At 35.9% G+C, this 21,330-nt stretch overlaps 1 protein-coding gene across 1 annotated transcript in view; it reads left to right on the top strand.

Moving 5' to 3' along the window:
* The window catches only part of Tusc3 (tumor suppressor candidate 3), a gene marked incomplete in the record, with an annotated part of 221,011 nt that overhangs the window by 92,217 nt on the left and 107,464 nt on the right, over positions 1 to 21,330 (top strand). The window contains 2 exon segments of the mRNA XM_017800973.2: positions 3,623 to 3,763; positions 6,958 to 7,098. Coding sequence (XP_017656462.2) covers positions 3,623 to 3,763; positions 6,958 to 7,098 — 282 coding nt within the window.

Below are 21,330 nucleotides of genomic sequence, written 5' to 3'. Positions count from 1 at the left end.
TTCTTCAGCAATAGGGTCTTACCTCCAAGTTCTGGGAGGCAATAAGGACTGTGGCAATAGCCTGTGTTAATTTGGGAGTTGCTTGGACTGTCATGACCAACAAATCAAGGGGATGCTTCTCCTGTACATGAAATTTCTTAATCTTTAAATTGTTCCAGTTGATTCATATTCAAAGTATTTTGTTGGGAAAATTCATCATAAGTTTGTACTAATACTGACTGGAGGTTGCCAGTCTGTAACCATATAGATATGAGGTTAGATGTCATATTTGGATTACTTTTAAGTATTAGACATTTTGAAAAATGTACTATAGTTATGATTTTTAAAGGTATGATAGTTTTTAAAATTTATTTAATTAATTTATTTTAAAAAATTTATTTGTATGAGTTTATTGCCTGCATGAGTGTAAGTGCACCTATGTCATGCAGTGCTCATGGAGGTCAGAAGAGGGTGTCAGATTTCCTGGAACTGGAGTTATAGACAGTTATTAGTCTCCATGTGGGTGCTGGGAATCAAACCCAGGTCATCTGCAAGAGCAGTCAGTGCTCTTAACCGCTGAGCCATCACTTCAGCCCCAAAAGTTAAGATAGTTTTTAATTGAAACTTTTCTTAGGTTAATTTTGATTCAGCAGAATTCCTAATATAGATCTGCTGTATCTTCCAAATCCTAGCCTCTGGCTTAAGAACAAGATGTTTTCATTATAAAATGTAGAAATGCATCAAGTTTTAGCAGTTAGTGATATTTATAAGAAATTATAATCCATAAAATTGGGTATGTATATATTTTGCTCTAATTGGAAACTACTGTGAGATTTTTAATATCGTATTTAGATTTTTCCCAACATAGTATCTGAAGATAATCATAATAAAAATATATTAATCTTACTTTGTTGCATGCTGGGGGACTTGGGGATGTAAACTTTATAGGATTACTATAAGGGCTAATGGGTATGGTATGTGGAGTCTTGGACTAAAAAATAATTTTACCTTGCTTCCTGCTTATATAACTTTAGGGGATTTATGCATTTTAATTAAGAAGTTACCCTTGAATTATATGTATATTTGTATGTATATGTGTGTGTACACACATACACACACACATATATATGTATGTATGTATACACATAATTTTTTCCTTTATTTTTGATTTTTGAAACAGGGTCTTCCTCTTGCCCAAGTTGGACTGGAACTCACTATGTAGACCACACTGGTCTCAGTCTCACAGAGATCCACCTGCCTCTGCCTCTTGAATGGTGGGATTAAAGATGTGGGCCACCATGTCCAAGTTGAATTTTACACACACACACACACACACACACACACACACACTGTTGAGCCCCCTCGTCTCGTTCTCCCAGAGATCCCCCTGCCTCTCCCTCTCGTATGGTGGGAGTAAAGATGTGGGCCACCCTGTCCAAGTTGAATTTTATACACACACACACACACACACACACACACACACACACACACACACGAAGCCTAGCAATATACATACTATATATATTTTGTTATGCTTCAGAATGCACTTTTCTAACTGATCTGAATGTCGATAGAAATAAAAGCCTTTTTCTTTCTTATTATCTTATATTTACATGTTGGCTATAATGTTCTTTTGTCTATTGATGAGAGAAACACAAGGAATTGGCAGTTGTGTGTTTTGTTCAGTTTAATCAAAAATCAGTAAATGTCCTTGACATGCACACTAACTACTGGGACATGGAATAGATAGAATCCTGGTGTACAAAGACATTTTATATCAGTATATTATGTGAGTCTTTTCCTGGGGAAATGTAGCCATTATTTACCCCAGATAGGGAATTGATGGCAGACAAAAGTTGCTCTATTTCTTTGTTTGTAGAGAGGAGAAATAACAATGAGTTTCTCATCATACTGCTGGGATTGTTAAAATGATATGTTAATATGTGAAGCTGCTTAGCTTTATACATGGTGTATGTTTATTAAGTAGTGGTTGTTACTATAGTAGTATAACTTAGCAATAATATTGGCATATTGCTGCCATTCTCCCCAAGCTCCATTGTTTTTGGGGAAGTTGGGTGTATCTGAATTCTGTAGAAAGAATAATAAGCTGTGTTAAGCAAGTGAAGAGCAAACAGCGAAATGGCAAAAATGTAATCGCTGGGTGTTCATAAAAAAATACAATTGCTTAAATGCTACCTTGGAATGTCCAGGGTAAGAATACCTCATATGGGTATTTTAAAAGCTTATAGTTGTGGAAGAGGGGAAATCTAGTATTGAGATTTCAGCATCTGATGAGAGCCCTCTTGTATCATTGTGGAAGGTAGAGGATATATGCAGCCTTCTTAAAGACATCCACCCTCTCCCCCCTTGATGGTAGAACTCCTATGACCTAATCACTTCATAAAGTTTCCACTTTTGCAGTAGCAATTAACATTTGAGGTTTTTTTGTTTGTTTTTTTTTGGAAGGGAGAAACAGTAAAACAATAGCTAGCATATATAAGTATTCCATCCTTGACTGTAGTACTTAAAAAAGTATTAATATGGTCAACTTGGAGGTAAATATTGAAAATGTGATAGCATTTAGATAAGTACAAATGAGATGTATTTGTAATTGGTTTATTTCTTTTGCATATTCGGGGGCTTTTTTGTGATAGCTGTCTGAAGTTCTATGTGACTTATAGATGTCTTATGATATGGCACCTATGGCCAGCGTTCATGTATAGCTGTTTTTATGTTGACTCTAAACTTTGTTTTCATGGGTAGGTAAGCTTTTAGTGCTGTATCCTTATGTTGATGTCAGTGGTATATGTTAGTTGAGTTGTTTGCTTTGCATTTTCATTGGCCAAATCTCTTTGCCTTTATCTTTAGCTGTTCTTTATACTATCCAGATAACAGAAACTTAATGTGTTTATATTTATATTTATAAATAGCTCCTAAATCAAATTAACTTAATGGGTGTGCTTAGATACTATATTTTTAATAAAGACTAAATAGACTAAGGTAATGAGTGTTCTATTTAGTACATTTTCTGAATAGAAATTCCTATAGAATATTCAAATAATTTTAATACAATTGAATTAAGAAGTTGAGCAGAACATGAGTGTATCAGAGATCGCTCTTCTCATCTCTGGTTTATTGAAGATTTTTAAAGTAAAAATACTGCTTTCTATTTGGCGACCACAGCTAAATAGAATAATCTTTATTAAATTTTAATTTAAAAAATCCAATTTACATCAGATGTATGTGATATTAATCCCATAATGTAGTTATTCCCCCCCCCCCGAATTCCAGTAACAGCTGAAGAAGTGAAATAATTCATATGCTGACTAATAACAGCATTTCTGTTTCACACTTTTAGGCAGTTTTTGTATCATCTTAATTATAAAAGTCTACAAAGACAAGTCAGCATACGAATGCTATTTTCAATGTGACAGCTCAGACAGCTTATGCAAACTCACCAGTTCTATTTCATTTAATATATTAAAATGAATAAAAACAAATTAAGCTGTGGAAAGTCTTTTGGAGTTTTGTAATAAATTCTCTCGTTTGGAAATTCACACTAAAATGTGTGTAAAATTTGAGAAGAATGAGAAAGAATATTGGGATGTGGTTATAATGAGTATTCTCCTCATATATTTTACAGCTCAACATGAACTCTGCTCCAACATTCATGCATTTTCCTTCAAAAGGCAGACCCAAGAGAGCTGACACTTTTGACCTTCAAAGAATTGGATTTGCAGCTGAACAGCTAGCAAAGTGGATTGCTGACAGAACAGATGTTCATGTATGGTTTTGTGCTTTTATTGTCTACAGTTTTGTATATTGATTGATTGACTTAGTTAATTAGACTATTGAATGAAACTGCAAGATTTTTTTTTGTTTGTTGGTTGGTTTTGGTTTTTTAGTTTAACTATGGCTGTTTTCTTTGCCTAGAAAATAGTTTTTGCTTTTGCCCTGATGAGGATTAAACCCACCAGCACCTATGGATGCTGAATATATATCCTTCCACTCCACTACATTCCCAGCCCAAGAAATCTGGGCTTAGTACCTATAACTAGTAAATCAAATATGATTGAACAAGTGAATTTATATCGTTTGTTGCATAACGATTAATATTCTAAATGAACATTAAAATATATTAGGTAAAGTAAAATTTCAAGGAATGAAAAATACTATGAAAATGTTTGTATATGAATAATAAAATATTCTAATTTAGCAAGATGTAAAATATTTTTTATGTAATTTAAAAATAAAAAGCTTTAGAGACACGGAGAAATACATCCTAACATGTATTGTTCTTTGAACTGTAAATTGGTATACGAGTTCTAACAATTTGTGTCCTATATCTGTTTTATGTAACTTAACAATTCCACCTGAAGGAATTGAACTCAAGGATATAATCAGTTGTTTCAAGTTTCTTGCCATGAAAAAAATTTTAACCACATTCACATTGTGGAACAAAATCAGAAACAAATCAGATATCCAAAAATAAGAGACTTTCACATTGAAAAATCTCACAGTCTAACAAGTGAAAAGTTGACTAGAAAAGTCACATGAATAATATTTTCTAGAATTTTGTTTTTAAATATTAATGTGGGTATAGATTGAAAGCTATAATTCTGGAAGCAACTGGTAAAAATAATCCTACCAATGTATTTGTTGAGGGCTCGTGGCTGTATTTCTCAGTTATTCCCCAATTTTTCTGTATGAAGCTATTGTAACCAGTTATTTTGAAAGTGATGATAACCTCTGAAATTTTACTAAAAGTTATAAACCCGTATTTCTGAAACAAAGTCTCTTGTGGTATTACCATATTTCTCCTGTATGGTAATACTACCTGTATGATTAGTGTGAATGATATTTTGGTGACTTTACTTCTTTCCTTATTTTGTTCATTAAAAATATTTTGTCACATAATGTACTAGGCAGTGTGTTATTTATTTGGTGTAAGAAGACATGGATTATCTCAGAGTACTCTTAGTTTGTTATAAGAAATACTAAATTTTTTGCTGAAGAGGAGGTTCAGCAGTTAATACCACCTAATGTTCTTGGGGATCCAACACCTTCTTCTGGCCTTTGGGTGTCTAAACTCACATGTACATCCACACCTCCACATAGACAACATTAAAAAAAAAATACTCTTTAAAGAAATTCTTTAAAGAAAACTAGTTTTAATTAGATGTGATTGTGACCTAATGACTTATTTTTATTTAGTTCTTTTGTGTTTAGTTCTTATTATTTGATTAATTATAAAAAAATTGAAGATAATTGTAAGGTTGAAAATATTTTAAAAATGGAAATAGTACTGTATTATCAATATATCTCTTACACAGAATTATCTGTTGTCTATGATTCTTATTCTTATCCCCATCCTCAAGTCGTCAAGTCCTTCTGCCTTCCCTCACATATACATATCCCCCCCCGAAAATTAATCTGGATGAATTATACTTATAATCATAGTAAAGTTGTGAGCTTCAAAGTTTTATACAGGATAACCTTTAATTTCAGCTCTTATGGTCTATATTAAAATTGTATAACTTCATTTCCTTGTCATGTCCTTAAAATACCATTTTATCTGTAACATTTCAATAGCCCCTGCATGCCTTTATAATCAATAGATTGTATACAGGAAGACTATGCAGTTATCCTGTTGCTCATCAGAACTTTCTTTTAGGTACAGTATTCATGAATATTCTTTGCCTGGTTCAGTTTTCTCAGGGATGGTTGCAAAATGGTTAAAATTCTAGCTCTTTCTCCATATTTCTAGTTAAGCTTCACCTTTGGGTTGAAAGTGAAAGGCTTACTTAAGTCTTTATGTTTCTTCATGTTTATTACTGATAACAGAGCCATATAGTGATTTTTTAAAAAGAATTGTCCAATATTATGATGTTTTGGCACTTTAAAACTAAGGTTTGTAGTTCAGTCTTCTTCTGAAAGTAGCCAGTTCTTGTAGATGACACGGGACCTGGCATGAATTTGAATTTGATATACAAGCTGATCAATCCTGATTCTCCTCTATCTGTACTATATATCTTAAGGAAACAAACTTGCCATCCTTCCCTGACCTACTGATGGAAATGCAATAAAGTCAGTGGCCCTAAACCTTTCCCTGCCTCCTGCCTTTTGCCACTTAATCACTTTGATATTTTACATGGCTCGGCTTGGAATGTAGTACCTCCTGCATTTAGAACTTCTTATAACCTACTTTTCTTTTTCCTGAGACTGTTTAATTTATTGCTGCTGTGAGTGTAGTGCTAAAATTGTCTGAGATTTGATGAGCTGGTGCTCCTCTGTGTGGGCTCTTGGTTCTTGAGACATGGCTTCATCAATATTTATTCAAAGTGGAAACTTAGTTCTCTGTTTAATTGATTTACTGCAGGCTATTGTTGTTTTAGCTCTGTAGTCGACCCAGCATTCAGTGAGCCATGTCTTCAAATAATCCTTCTTGGTTCTTTTCAGTAGCAAATGTTATCAGAACCAAGATCTCTATGAACTTTAGAAACCATGAGTTTACCACTTTCTGAAAAATAGCCTTCATGTGTTAAAGATCAACAGCATGAAAGCAGATGACAGCCCATGGGATGGAGTAAATATTTGCCAATCACTTTTCTAATGACATGTATCTAGATGTATGTTGAGCTCTTAAAATAAATGATACACTAACAAATCTCAATTAAATATAATCCAAATAAATATTTCCATGAAGAAAATACAAAAATGCCGAATAACTTCATGGGAAAATGTTCAAGATTATGTTAGGCAAACAGAAAGTTACAATGAAATAGTCTTTCTGCATAGCCATGACTTTTTTTGCATGTACTTTTGATTCATTAAGAGAGTAATAAAGGGTAGTGTCAAGGACAGACGTGAACAATAGGATGACAGCTTTCTGAATCCTTTGTGTTGAAAATGGGAAGGACTAGAATATGGATAATTGTGGTTCTCTTTTATTTTTTAAATCTTCGTGTGTTTTTGCAGATTCGGGTCTTCAGGCCGCCTAACTACTCTGGCACCATTGCTTTGGCTCTGTTAGTGTCGCTTGTTGGTGGATTGCTCTATTTAAGAAGGAACAACTTGGAGTTCATCTATAACAAGACTGGTTGGGCCATGGTGTCTCTGGTATGTTGTCACATTGCCCATTTATCCAATTACTGTATAGTTTTGCTTTATAATAAAAAATGAGCCAGATTATTATTGCAGTGAGAAATAACTGAAAATGAGAAAAATTACATTATTTTTATAACCAGGATAGATAGGTTTACTTATCTATTCATTTAAACCATGTACATATGCTTTCTTCTGTTTTTCCTTATTAAAATGTAATCCCTCTGGTATTTGGCACATTCCAAATGCTAAAGAAATGTATATTTGTAAATATGCAAAGAATAAGAGTGAGTAGTTTGGAGTAATTAGTGACTTGAAAAGATTTGGGTATGTAATCAGTTTTTTTCCAATAGTTATTCTTAGGTCTTTACTATGTGCCTCATACTTACTAGGTACTGGACATACAAAATTGAGACATAGACATTTCTGTAGTGAATCAGTGTGGGGTACGAGCTCATCAACATAAATACAGTGTAAGATTGTACAGGCTGTGACAGGCAAGCAGGGAGAGTGCTAAGAACACACAGGGAAGGCACCTGACTCCACTGAAGGGAATTGGGATAAGCATCCAGAAGTGTAACATTAGCTGACATTTGATGAGAATATGAAATTCTGTAGTCATTAAGGCCAGTGAGATGATGATGGGCACAAAATAAGTGAACTGTTGTCCATGATATCAAGGCAAATTCCAGACACAAATAGTACAGTTAAATTTGTTACAATGATCACTCTGTTGGCAGCGAGCAGTTGCTTGAAAGGGTTCTTTTGAAAATAGAAGATAGATTAGATGATACAGAAAAGATAATCGTACTCACTTTTACATAGCTAGTTTCTGTCTGTGACTAAGATCCTGCTAATTTTTTTTTTTCAATTAGCTAATAAAGGGTCAAGCCCCATGACTGTGGTTAAATACTTTTGCTGTCATGACTGTTGACTTGAGTTTGATTCCCTGGACTTACATGATGGAAGGAAAAAACAAAATCACATATATTGCCCTCTGACCTCCACTCACACAGTGACATCAGTGTTCCGACTCCTAAAAAAAATAATAAATGTAGACCACCCGGCAGGCTCTGTCCTGGGTAAGTCCATTCATTATGCCCTCTGCGCCTTGACTCCCCCAGCCTCATTCACCCTCCTAGCTCCCTTGCCCATCTCTCTTCCTGGCCTGGGTGCTGTCCCATTTCTTGTCTTGACACCACGGACACCAGGGGAACCACTACTGCTTCCTGATCCTTTGCATCTAGACCAACCCAGTACCTTCTCGCGGTCACCAGGAGCCCACTGAACTGGTCCCACCTTTACCTCCCTCTGCTTCCCTGGACTGCATAACCCACATGCCTCTTTCCTGGACACTGGGGCTTACCTCTCAGCTTCCTGATCATTTGCATCCAGACCAACCCAGTTCCTCCCTGCAGTCCCCAGGAGCCCTTGGGGCCTCTTACCACCCCCATCTCCCTTTGCATCTCTGGGTGGCAAGGTGACCAGCTGCCCAAGACCAGCGTCTTTCCTGGGCCCTGCTCCCAGGCCAGTCCAACCCCAAATTCCTGAGAACAACATCTTTCCTGGAAGTATCTAGACCTTAGGAGAAAGCCTATGAACATTTGATCCTGATCTGACTTGAGCCTCTGTGGAAACTCCTGAAGACAAAAGCAATCTGGTCACTCCAATATAAAATCAAAGGAGAGAACCGGAGGCTTAGACGAGCCAGCTTTTTCTGCCCAAAAAAGTAAACCACAAAGGCACATAAAGTTTACAAATAGAAGCAGACGTAAATTTGAAGGCTTGAGTCTCACACAAGAATCAGAAACTACAAAAGAAATCCACATCTCAAAATCACAGAGAAAAAATAATAACATGAAAAACCAAAATAACATATCCCCACCAAATACCAATATTCCTCTAGAGGAGTACAATTAGAACCCCGTAGAGATAATGCAGTATGTGAAACTCAAAAGAACAATTATAAACATGATAATAGAATTCAGTAAATTTAAAGAAAATACAAAAAAATAAAAGAACTGAAGGAAGATAGGGATAAATTTCTTAATGAATTCAGAAGAGCTAGAAATATTGAACACTACACAGGGTGAAATGAAGAAGGAATTGAAACACTTAGTAAGCCAATTAGAAACGACAGGAGAAAGCCTTACCAATAGGATGAATGAAATGGAAAACAGAATATTAACACTGGTAGATAACGTGGACGAACTAGACCACTCAAGCAAAGATTATGAAAAAATTAAAAAGCGCAAGAATGGAATATGCAGCAATTGTGTGACACCATGAAAAGACCAAACTTACAAATCATAGGGATACAGGAAGGAGAAGAATCCCAAGATAATGGCATGGAACAGATCTTCAACAGAATCACAGAAGAAAATTTCCCAACATTAAATAAAGACATGTCCATACAAATACAAGAAGCATATAGAACACCAAACTGACAGGACCAGAAAAGAAACTCTCCATGGCACATCATAGTAAAAATACTAAATGTATGAAACAAAGAGACAGTACTGAAAGCTGCAAAAGAAAAACAAGTCACATATAGAGAAAACCCATCAGAATTACAGAAGACTATTAAGTGCAAACTATGAAAGTCAGATGAGCCTGGACCAAAGTATTCCCACTTTTAAATGACCACAGATGCCAACCCAGATTACTATACCCAGCCAAAATATCAACTATAGTCGAAGGGGAAAGAAAAATCTTCCATGGCATAAATAGGCTGAAGGAATTCATGTCCACAAAACCAGCTCTTAAGAGAGTTCTGGAAGCAATTCAAAGAGCTGAAGAAAGGAATGACTATACCCAAGAGATTGTTGCAAGAAATTTAATGAAGGTGTAACTGTGGAAAAGTACAGCTATATCAAGAATGTGAACAGAAATAAAAATGACAGGATTAAATACACATGTTTCATTAATAACTTTAAATATTAACAGACTGAACTCCCCAATCAAAAGACACAGACTAGGTGAATGGATTCCGAAACAAAACCCATCTTTTTGTTGTCTGCAAGAAACTCATCTCACTTTCAAGGACAGACACTAGTTTAAGGTGGAAGGATGGAAAAAAATACACCAAGTGAATGGTGCTAAGAAAAAAGCAGGCATTGCAATGCTAATATCTGACAAAATAGACTTTAAACTAAAACTAATCGAAGAGATAAAGAGGACCACTTCATTCTCATCAAAGGAACAATAAACCAAGAAGATATTACAATCATGAACATATATTCACCAAACTCTGGTGCACCCAACATCATAAAAATACTACAGGACTTTAAGACCCAGATTAATTCCAACTCATTAATAGTAGGGGACTTCAATTACCCCACTGTCTCCATTAGATAGGTCACCAGGGAAGAGAGTTAACAGAGAGACATCTGTATTAAACAATACCATATATCAAATGGACCTAACAGACGTCTACTGAGTATTCCACCCAAGCATCAAAGGACGTACTTTCTATTCAGCGCTCCATGGAACCTTCTCCAAAATCTACCATATACTGGGGCACAAAACAAACCTCAACAGATACAAAAACATTTAAATAATTCCATGCATTTTATTAGACCACAATGCAATAAAGCTTAAAATGAACACCGGAAGAAGCCCTCGTCACCACATGAACACATGGAGATTAAACAACACAATACTGAATGGGTCAAAAAAAAATTAAGAAACAAAAGTATTCCTGGACCTAAATGAAAAGGACAATGCAACACAACAAATGTGACATGCTGAAAGTGGTCCTTAGAGGGAAGTTTATAGCTCTAAGTGCCTGCATTAAAAAATCAGGAGCTGGGCGTGGTGGCACACGCCTTTAATCCCAGCACTCAGGATGCAGAGGCAGGTGGATCTCTGAGAGCTCAAGGCCAGGCTGCTCTACATAGTGAGGTCCATGATAGCTGGAGCTACAGGGAGACCCTGTCTCAAAAAGACAGAAAAAAAAAAAAAAACCTGGAAAAAACACAAATAAATGACTTAACATTGCAACTCAAGAAATTAATGAAATTGAAACAAAGAAAACAATACAAAGAGTCAATGAATCCAAGAGCTGGTTTTTTGAAAAGATAAACAAGATTGACAGACTACTAGCTCAGTTAACCAAAAGAAAGAAGGTGCACCTCCAAATCAACAAAATCAGAGATGAAATGGGAAATACCACAATAGACACCACAAAGCTACAGAACATTATAAGGGAATACTTTGAAAACCTATATGCTACTAAATTTGAAAACCTTAAAGAAATGGATGGAAATCGAAAGGGATTGAACCACCAAAACTAAACCAAGAAGAGATTAACAGCTTAAACAGACCCATAACACAAAAAGGAATTGAAACAGTAATATAAAACCCCATGACTAAAAAATGCCCAGGACTAGAAGGATTTACAGCAGAATTCTATCAGACATTTAAAAGTCTATATCCAATACTACTTAAGTTACTGAAAAAGATGTAAATGGAGGGAGAACTTCCAAATTCCTTCTATGAAGCCAGTATCAGTCTAATACCAAAGTCAGGTAAAGATACAACCAAAAAAGAAAACTGTAAACCCATATCCTTAATGAACGTAGACACAAAAATTCTCAAGAAGATACTTACAAACCACTTACAGACACACATCAAAAAGATCATCCACCATGATAAAGTTGGCTTTATCCCAGAGATGCATGGATGGTCAATATATATGTCAATAAATGTCATAAATTATATTACTGGGATCAAAGACAAGAACTTCATGATCATATCAGTAGATGCTGCGAAGGCCTTTGACGAAATTCAACATTCATTTATGTTCAAAGTCCTAAAGAGAATTGGACTGGAGGGTACATACCTCAACACAGTTAAAGCCAGATATTGCAAACCCACAGCCAACATCATTCTAAATGGAAAAAAACTGGAAGCATTCCCATTGAAATCAGGAACCAGACAAGGCTGTCTACTATCTCCACTTCTCTTTAACATAGTACTTGAAACTCTTGCAAGAGCAATAAAACAAGAGAAGGAAATTAAAGGAGTAATAATTGGAAAAGAAGAGCTCAAATTATCCCTTTTTGCAGATGATATGATATTATATCTAAGAGACACCAAAAATTCCACCAGAATACTCCTAGAAATAATTACCATGTTCAGTTAAGTAGCAGGTTACAAAATTAACCTACAATGTCTGTATCCTTTCTATATACCAGTAACAAGCCATCAGAGGAAGAGTACATGGAAACACTCCCCTTCACAGTAGCTGCAAGAAAAATAAAATATCTCAGAATAAACCTGATCAAAGTCATTAAGAACTTCTACAATGAAAATTTTAAATCTTTAAAGAAAGAGATTAAGGAAGACATCAGCAGATGGCAGGATCTCCCATGCTCATAGACTGGAAGAATTAATACTGTGACAACCATCCTGCCATAAGTCATTTATAGATTCAGTGCAATGCCAATCAAAATCCCCATGACATTTTCCACAGAATCGGAAAAAAACAATCCCAAGATTCATAGGGAAGCACAAAAGACCTCGGATAGCCAAAGCAACCCTGAGCACTAAGAGCAGTGCTGGGGGGGGGGTTAATTTACCAGATTTTAAGCTGTATTACAGAGCTATAGTCATAAAGGCTACATGGTACTGGCACAAAAATAGACCCATAGATCAATGGAACAAAATTGAAGACCCAAACATGAGTAGATCCAATTTCAGCCACCTGATATTTGACAAAGGGGCCAAGAATATTCACTCAAGGAAAGACAGCATTTTCAGCAAATGGTGCTGGCAAAACTGGATCTCCACCTGTAGAAGAATAAAAGTAAACCCCTATCTTTCACCCTGCACAAAAGTCAATTCCAAATGGATCAAAGACCTCAATGTAAAGCCTATAACTCTGAAACTGTTAGAAGAAACCATTGGCCAAATCCTACAAGATAGAGGTTTAGGAAAGGGTTTTCTAAGCCAGACATCAGTTGCTCAGGAATCAAGATCAGGAATCAAGAAATGGGTCCTCATTACACTAAAAAGCTTCTGTACATCAAAGAAGGCAACCAGGAAAGTGAAGAGAAAGCCCACAGAATGGGAGAAAATCTTCACCAACGATACATGTGACAGGTTTTACATCCAGAATATGTAACGAACCTAAAATACAGAGAATGAAGGCAGAAAGTAACCCAATTAAATGATGGGCTAAGGAGCTGAATAGAGAGCAGTAGAAGTAGAAGTAAAGATGTCTAAGAAGCATCTTAAAAGATGTTCAACATCACTAATAATTAGGGAAATGCAAATTAAAACCACTTTAAGATTTCGTCTCACCACAGTCATACCAAATGTTGGAGAGAATGGGGGGAAAGGGGAACACTCATCCACTGCTGGTGGGACTGTAAACTTGTTCAACCCCTATGGGAAGCAGTGTGGAGAACTCTTAAATAACTACAAATGAACCTACCATTTGACCCAGTTACCACTCCTTGGCATGTATCCAAAGAACTCATCCTGTTGCAGAGACACTTGTAAATGCGTGTTTGTTGCTGCTCTTTTTTCACAATAGCTAAGAGATGGAAGCAACCTAAGTCTCCCTCAACTGACGAGTGGAAAATGAAAATGTGGTTCATTTATATGATGGAATTTTACTCAGCAGTAAAGAAAGATGAAATCACGAGATTTGCAGATAAATGGATGGAGCTTAAAACTGTTATACTAAGTGATTTAACACAGACTCAGAAGAAAAAAAATTGACGTATGTTCTCCCTCATATGTGGATCCTACAACCAAATCCTGATAAGCGAGTGTGTATTCAGACATAACCTCAGAAACCAGGATAATGGAAAGGAACAAGGGAGGTAAAGGAAGAGAAGGAACCTGAAAGAGAAGAACCGTAGGAAACAGGCCTTAATAAGGGAGATATGGATAAAAATTGGGTTAGGGCCATACAAGGAAGCTTATGGGTAAAGGGAAAGAAGGTGCTCAAGAGAGGTGAGACCATAGGAGAAGGGTATTATTACTAAAGGAGAATTGGGAAAAATAGGGGTACTTTAAATGGGGATACCAAAGTGGAAGGGTTAGACAATGTGAGAGATAAAAATAATGCCTAGCTAGTTTTAAAAACCAGAGGGAACCATATTAGTCCACAAACCTATTGACAAATTATACATACCGGATGAACAATATATGTCTAGGCAAGGTAGAACAATTGGTTTTTGCTCAAGTTTTAGCTCCATAGCATATGGTAATAGAAAGTACCAGACTGGTGGAACTAACCTTCTTGGATGTTTAACTGACATACTTTGAGGCCTGTACTAATTTGGTCAGAGGGACATATAGGACAATTTTTGCTCCTTGCCCTCCTAGGTCAACTAGTTCCAGGCGACTATGAGCATCTCCCAAAACGTCCTGTAGCTGTGGTCGGTGGGTGATCAAGGAGGCCGAGGAGACCCTACAAGATGGACTTAAACCTGTGTCCAGTTTACAAAGAGTGCGGTCATCATAGAGGAATCATTTCCATGCTTCCAAGCTTAACCCGCCTTGGTCAAGCAGGAACTTTGACTCATCTTCACATAGGCAAAACTGGTAAAAGGAGCCAGGATCTCCTCCCAAGCCCATGTGACCCCTGAGGAACAGATCATCAAAATGCCTAAAGAGTAAAAACAAATGGGTTGATCTGGGTGGGTTAACTGTATGTACGGCCTTAAACACTCAAAAGGAAAGTATAGCCAAAGATTAAAGGGGCCAATATAATTTTTTAAGAGTCCATATGTATAGCAAAGGCTATATAATAAGCAACAATGCCAGATAGGCCATACCTTCATTTGAGTTGTTGGCCAGGGTGGCCTAAGGGACTCCCAGATAGTAATCCAGCATAGAACTGGGAAAATGAACAGCAGACCCCAGTCTTATCTAAATGAATATTGACAACTCATTGCCGGTAGATGAGGAACAGCTGACCTTCCTAAAACAGAGACTTCTAGATAGGCTGACTAGATGCACCAGATGGACAAGTAGTGGGGAGCGGCTGGGGGTGCCGACAACACAGCGGACAGTAGCAGGGATAACAGAGTATAAGGGCTCTAGTGGTGGGAGGGAGACTATGGGCAGGTGCCATCTGGGAACTGGGTGTGTAGTTGAATAAGATGGTTTGGGAGCTCTGTGTGATAAACACACACAACAAAAAATCAACAAATTTAAAAAATGAATTATATTTGCGAAGAAAGGATAAAAATTTATGTCACATTAATTAGTAGAGTTGATAAACATTACCATTAACATCTACCTGATGACTTTATAGACGTACGCAGATGCCAAGGATCTGAATGCAGCCAATTAGGACTAGTAATTTTCAGATGCATACAGAATAGAGACGCATGAGTCTACCTCTCAGTCTTATTACCAAAACAATGAGTCTTTCTGTAAGAAACAGTATACTTTAAAATGAAATGGAGATCTTTTTTAAAGCTTAAAAACTCATTCAATTTTATGTCTTACAGGCCTATAATAAGTTCAATATTGTATAACTATTAATTTGAGTATTTTAAAGCTGCAATGAAATGCTTTGCCTAAAAAAATAAAAAAATATAACTAAAAAAATAAAAATAAAATTTTAAATATTAAAAAATACATAAATGTAAAATTAAAAATGTTGTTTAATCAAATGTAAAATGAACACAATATCTTGAGAAAATGTCTAGTACTTAATATTGAACTGAATTAAAATTAATGTTAAATAGATACCAGAAATAGAAACACAAAATGTATGTTACATAAGTAGAGTTAAAATAAAAAATGTTTTCTGATACACAAAGGAACATTTTCTCTGTTACCTTGATAGAAATGATAGAAAGGCAAAAATTGTAACACTGATTCATTGAATTGATGGATTTACATATGTGTTTATATGTGTGTATATTTCAGCTGTAGCATATAAATGCTAACTAGTTCTTTGCTGGGACAGTGTTACTATATTTTAATTTTAGTAGCTCAGTGTCCAATTTAAATTGATTGGGATGAGTATCAAGTACATGTTGAAATCTTCAGAGGAACAAATAAAAAGAAGCAGTTATAGGTAGAAAAGGAATGTATTAAAATGGAATGCAAATGCTATGTAATTAACACAGAAGAAAATATAGAAAGAGCAGGAATAAAATCTCATGAAATACAAGTAATGAGAGACATAAATCCAATCATATCAGTGTACTTATATACTTTGAATGTAAATAAGCTTAGCACACTAATGAAAAAAATAAGATTGTCAAATGGATAGAATAACACAGTATCAAACTGAGCTGGGAGCTGTCACAGGAAGAATGTTCTGAAGGTACCTGTTAGCTACATATGTACACCAAAATGGGCCTAAATAGATGGAGAAATATGGTATATTCAAAAGCATAAAATTTCATATTATTATGTCTCATTTCCTTCAGATTTAAATGGCAGTTGTAGTTTTGGAAGGCCTTAGAAAAAAATTGAGAAACTAGTTTTAAAGTTAACATAAAAAGTCAAAGGTCTGGATGAGTGAAGTAATATTTGAAAAGAACAAAATTGTAGAACTTACCTGATTTTGACATACTGTAAAGCTGTAGTTATTGAAATAGTGTGGGCTTGGCCTGTGGACTGATACATAGATCGTGGAACAGGATACTTAATATAGAAATAACCTTAAGTGGTGTTACTAAGCCATACTATAGCAATATTTATAAAGGAAACATCCTGACTTTTAGCATTCATTTTAGCACCAAGTGTGGCCCCAGACTGCCAAGCTTTGTTCCTTCAGATGTCCATTGGAGCTGTGCTCTGTGGCCTGGGCTTTGATTATTTTATTGAAAGAGAATCACCAGCATAAAATGGGGAAGTAGAACTCAGGACCTACCATTAGCTCATGAGGGAATATTGCCTTTTCATCCCTAGGCAGAGAATATCACACATTGAACTACAAACAGTCTTTAGTTTTGTTCAATGAAGTACATAATCTGCTTCCAGTAATTTAAAACATGTATAACATACATTCATTCATTATCTTGGGTGGAAGTCAAGGAGGGGTCCTGAGGAATTAAGGTCATATGCCCAGATCACAAGAAGTGCAAATGTCTTAGTTTGCTTATTTACATTACAAACAGTAACTTCTTGGTTGCAAGGTAAGGTAAAAGTCATTAATCCAGATTATGTCTGTATTGTAAAAGTCATTCCTACAACTATACAAATATGTGTTTAATTCACTCTTATCTAATTCAGTGCTACCAATTCAATGAGAAAAGCATACTCATATTAGTGATGCGAGAAATCCAAATGCAAATAATGAGCCAGTTAACTTACCTGACATCTGTAAAAAGTACTCAGAGCAGATTATGGTTTCATGTATTAGAGCTTAAATTACACTTCTAGAAGAACACAAAATCATTGTAGCATAAAGTGAGTGAATATGTCAATCAAAACCAGGTAAATTAATCTTAATTATTCTTAGTCTTTAAATGATGTCATGAAGAGACCCAGTGAAAATATTTGGAAAACCTGTGAAAAGGTACATGAATTGAACTGGAAATAATGTTAACTACTAAATCAGAAAGTTTATATTTTGCAAGTTTTATATTTATGTTTACTTGAGATGGAAGAAATCCCTGCCACCATTTGCTTCACTGGGACACAATTATAAAGGCTAGAGAGAATGTGAGACTTTGATATTTGATTTTTCTACAAAGTATTTGTCAACAGGCAGACCATGAAGGAGGACTGGCATTCAAAATGATGTCTAATCTGCAGAGTGCTGATAATTTTTTAAGTTTTATCTTGACTTTAGTGAAGGTTGGAAGGGATCAGCCTCAGCAAGAGAAACTAGGGTAAGGAAATTTTTAAAAGTTAAAGAGAGTAGGGTAGATTCTTTTGGTTCTTCAGATTTCTTTTGAAGCCTCTTTCCTGTATTTCTAATCCTTTGTACCACAAACTCCTGAAATCTTAATGTGACAGAGCAGTGGGGCCTTATTTCTATGAAGAAGGGATCAAGTATGTCAGGTAGGAGTTCACTCAGGCACCTTCCTCATACCCAGCACTTATTGGAGCCGTTATAACCAAGTTTGTGAATGGGATCTGTTTGCTGTAGTTAGGTCACTTTTTCTGCTGGCCCATATTCGAAGTAGGAATCCCTGACATTTACCTGAGACCACCGAATCCTGAAGCCAGATTCACTGTCCTTCACATAACAAGGAGGTGGAGCTGTCCCAACTGTTGCCCTTGTTGTACTATGCTGCTTGGGAAGTGCTTACTGCCAGGACATGCTGAAAGAGAGGTCTGTGGAAACTCACCCCGCAGGGCATCATACACTGATTTTTGACAAGATTGCCTCTTGCGTTTTGAAAAGAAATGAATCATATTGCTAAGTTTTCTTGGGACTTTGCAGAGAAATAATCACTAAGAGTCCTGCATTTTTCCCTCATTGAAATTGTAGGCTATGTCAGCATCAGGGACCTACTCAAAACTAAGGGTTATTGAATGTAGGTAGCTGTTAGGGATTTCCAGCTGTTTGTTACTGTTGTTGGAGCACTGTCAAAATGGACTGTGCTGCTTCTCAGCATTTTTAGAGTTCTTTTTCTAGGTGTCTTATATAACCTATCATGTAAACTTGACCAGGCATCTGGCACTAAAGGGAAAGACACAACCTAAAGTTTTCTATAAACACTCTCCAAGGCCTGTTATCATTGCTGGTGAGGTGTGTGTTGGCATCCAGTTCCTGTGATCATATGTGAAGAGCTACATGAACCCCTCATACTATTTTAAAATTTTAATGACACCCCCAGTAATTCTCTGAAAGATACACGAGTTTTTATTTTTCCTCTTCTGAACTATTTCTCACTCAATTACTAAAGTCTTTACTTGCCAATTTGTCTAGTTTCCAGGTGACTGTGAGATGAGTTAAGATAGGTAACAGAACTGTAAGTACAGCCGTTATTTGTGTAAGGAATCTGCAGGACAAGAGTTGAAAGATCCAGCTCTCTGATGCTTTTCAGCCACAGAATGTCATTGGGTAAAGGTTATATAATGTTCATCCCAGGTAGATGAGGATCCTTAAAAAATGAATATGCATTTAATGGGCTTGATGAGGGTGATTAGACAAGAATAAGGCATGAAAAAGTCCTGAATCACATTGGAGAAAATTCCATAGCCAAGGTCTGCTATTGTTCCTGTAGAGAAATCAGATTAATGTCTCACTTAAGGACTCTGAATGGATCATGAATTCAGATATTTGTGTAAGCATAGGTGGCCTAGTATTGCAGTCCCTGAATCCTTAAACTTCCTCTAAGAAATTGTAATGCAATAATTGCACATAAATTATTGTGTGGGAAAGTCATTCTACCTTCCCAACTACCATGGGTCATTTTAATTACTTTTTTTTTTAGCTTTGAAAGATGAATACATAGGACTATGTCTTAGAACCAAACTCTTCAAATATTAATCAGATAAAGCTAAAGTAGCTGTAAGGCAAATAGAATTTAAGGTGTAACAAAAGTGAGCATTGTGTTGTTGCAATGCAATGATTAATGCAGATGAGGAGTCCACCCCTTTGGGTTTAATGATTCTGTAGGCTGAAACTAAAAGACTGTGAGAACATTCTGCCTGTAAATGGTAATGAAAAGAGAGCAAGAGGGGCTGTACATGGAGCAGACAGAACAAAAGCTGGTGCCTATACTGAGCATCAGGTGGTATAGGTGAGAAGTTGAGATCAGGCAAGATCTCTTGGTCGCTATATAACAGTAACAGAGGAGCCAAATTGCTCGCATTGTGGAACATCTGTGTACCCAACATTGGAGGACCTAATGTATAAAAGAGATATTAGAAGTAAACGCAGAAATAGCCAGCAATACCTAAGGGTTTTCAACACCCCACCTTAAACAATGTAGAAATAATTGGGACAGAAAACCACCAAGGAAAGAGCTGATGTGAACAGCACTGTAGATCAAAAGTCCTAACAGAGAAATTCCATCACAACAGCAGAATATAAATTATTCTGAAGTGCACAGAAAAATTCCTCCAGGATAGAGCATATGCTGGGACATAAATAAGTCTGAACAAATATAAGATTGAAATCATATAAAATATGATTTCTTATAATTTCTGACTACATTGGTATGATACTAGAAATCAGCAGCAGGAAAATTGGAAAATTTGCAAATATATGGCAATTTATGCACTAGTGAACAATTAATGTATCAAGGAAGAAATTCAAAGGAAAATGAAAAAGTGAAAGAAAAAGCTGTCAGTATGTAACATACCCAAGCTTATGAGATACAGCAGAAACATTCAAAGGGAAGCTAAGAGAAGCAGAAGCTTGTCAAATCAACAAGCTGACTTACACTTTGAGGACAAGGAAAAGAACAGACAAGCCACAGTTACAAGACAAGAAACTGCTTACACTAAGATATATGAAATAGATGGTGCATAAACCAGGTTGATCTGTGAAATAGACTTTTTCTTGATGAAATGACTCTTGAGAGAGCTCTAAGGAGTGACGAGGTCTCATAATTTATACTACACTAATATGAAGGGTCATCTTAAGCAACTACTGTAAACAACTTCATGCTACCAAATTACATGGCTTAGAGGTAATAAATAAGTTTCTAGAAACATACTACATATGAAAGCATTAATTAGGGAAAAAAATGAAAAGAACAGACACATCTCAGATCATTTTATAAAATGAACAGTAGCCTGATGTGAAAATCAAAGTACTATATAAGAAAAGAAAGTTATAGGCCAATATCCTTGATTAATATAGATTAAAAACCTCCTAAAATAGTAGAAAACCCAATACCAATACTACCTAAAAATTGCATAGTATGTTCAAGTAGATTTTTATGCTTAGGTACAATATGGTTCATTATAGGCAAGTGAAAAAATATGACATGCAGAAAGAAGGCTAACACCCATAAAATTATCTCCATAGAGCAGAAGAAAGTATTGAGAAAATTGAGCATGTCTTATATAATATCTCAACAAGTTGTTGTAGGTGCAGCATTCCTCAATATTACAATGATTGTATATAACAAGTTCTCAGAGCTCACATCATACTCAGTGGAGAAAAGTGAAAACTTTTTGTTTAAAGTTAGGAAGGTATGGATGCTGACACCTGCCATTTGTTCTCAACAATGTGTCCAATAATTAGAGCAGTTAGGCAAGAGAAAGTGGTAGAGGACATCTAAACTCAAAAGGAAGCAAAGGTGTTCTGGTTATAGATGGCTCTTCAAATGTACAAAACTGAAGATACAGAAAACAAAC

The sequence above is a fragment of the Nannospalax galili genome, unplaced genomic scaffold, assembly GCF_000622305.1.
Source record: "Nannospalax galili isolate Female #2095 unplaced genomic scaffold, S.galili_v1.0 scaffold242, whole genome shotgun sequence".
Lineage (NCBI taxonomy): Eukaryota > Metazoa > Chordata > Mammalia > Rodentia > Spalacidae > Nannospalax > Nannospalax galili.
Note: the sequence above shows the minus strand (reverse complement) of the source record. Positions and strands in the feature narration are given on the sequence as shown.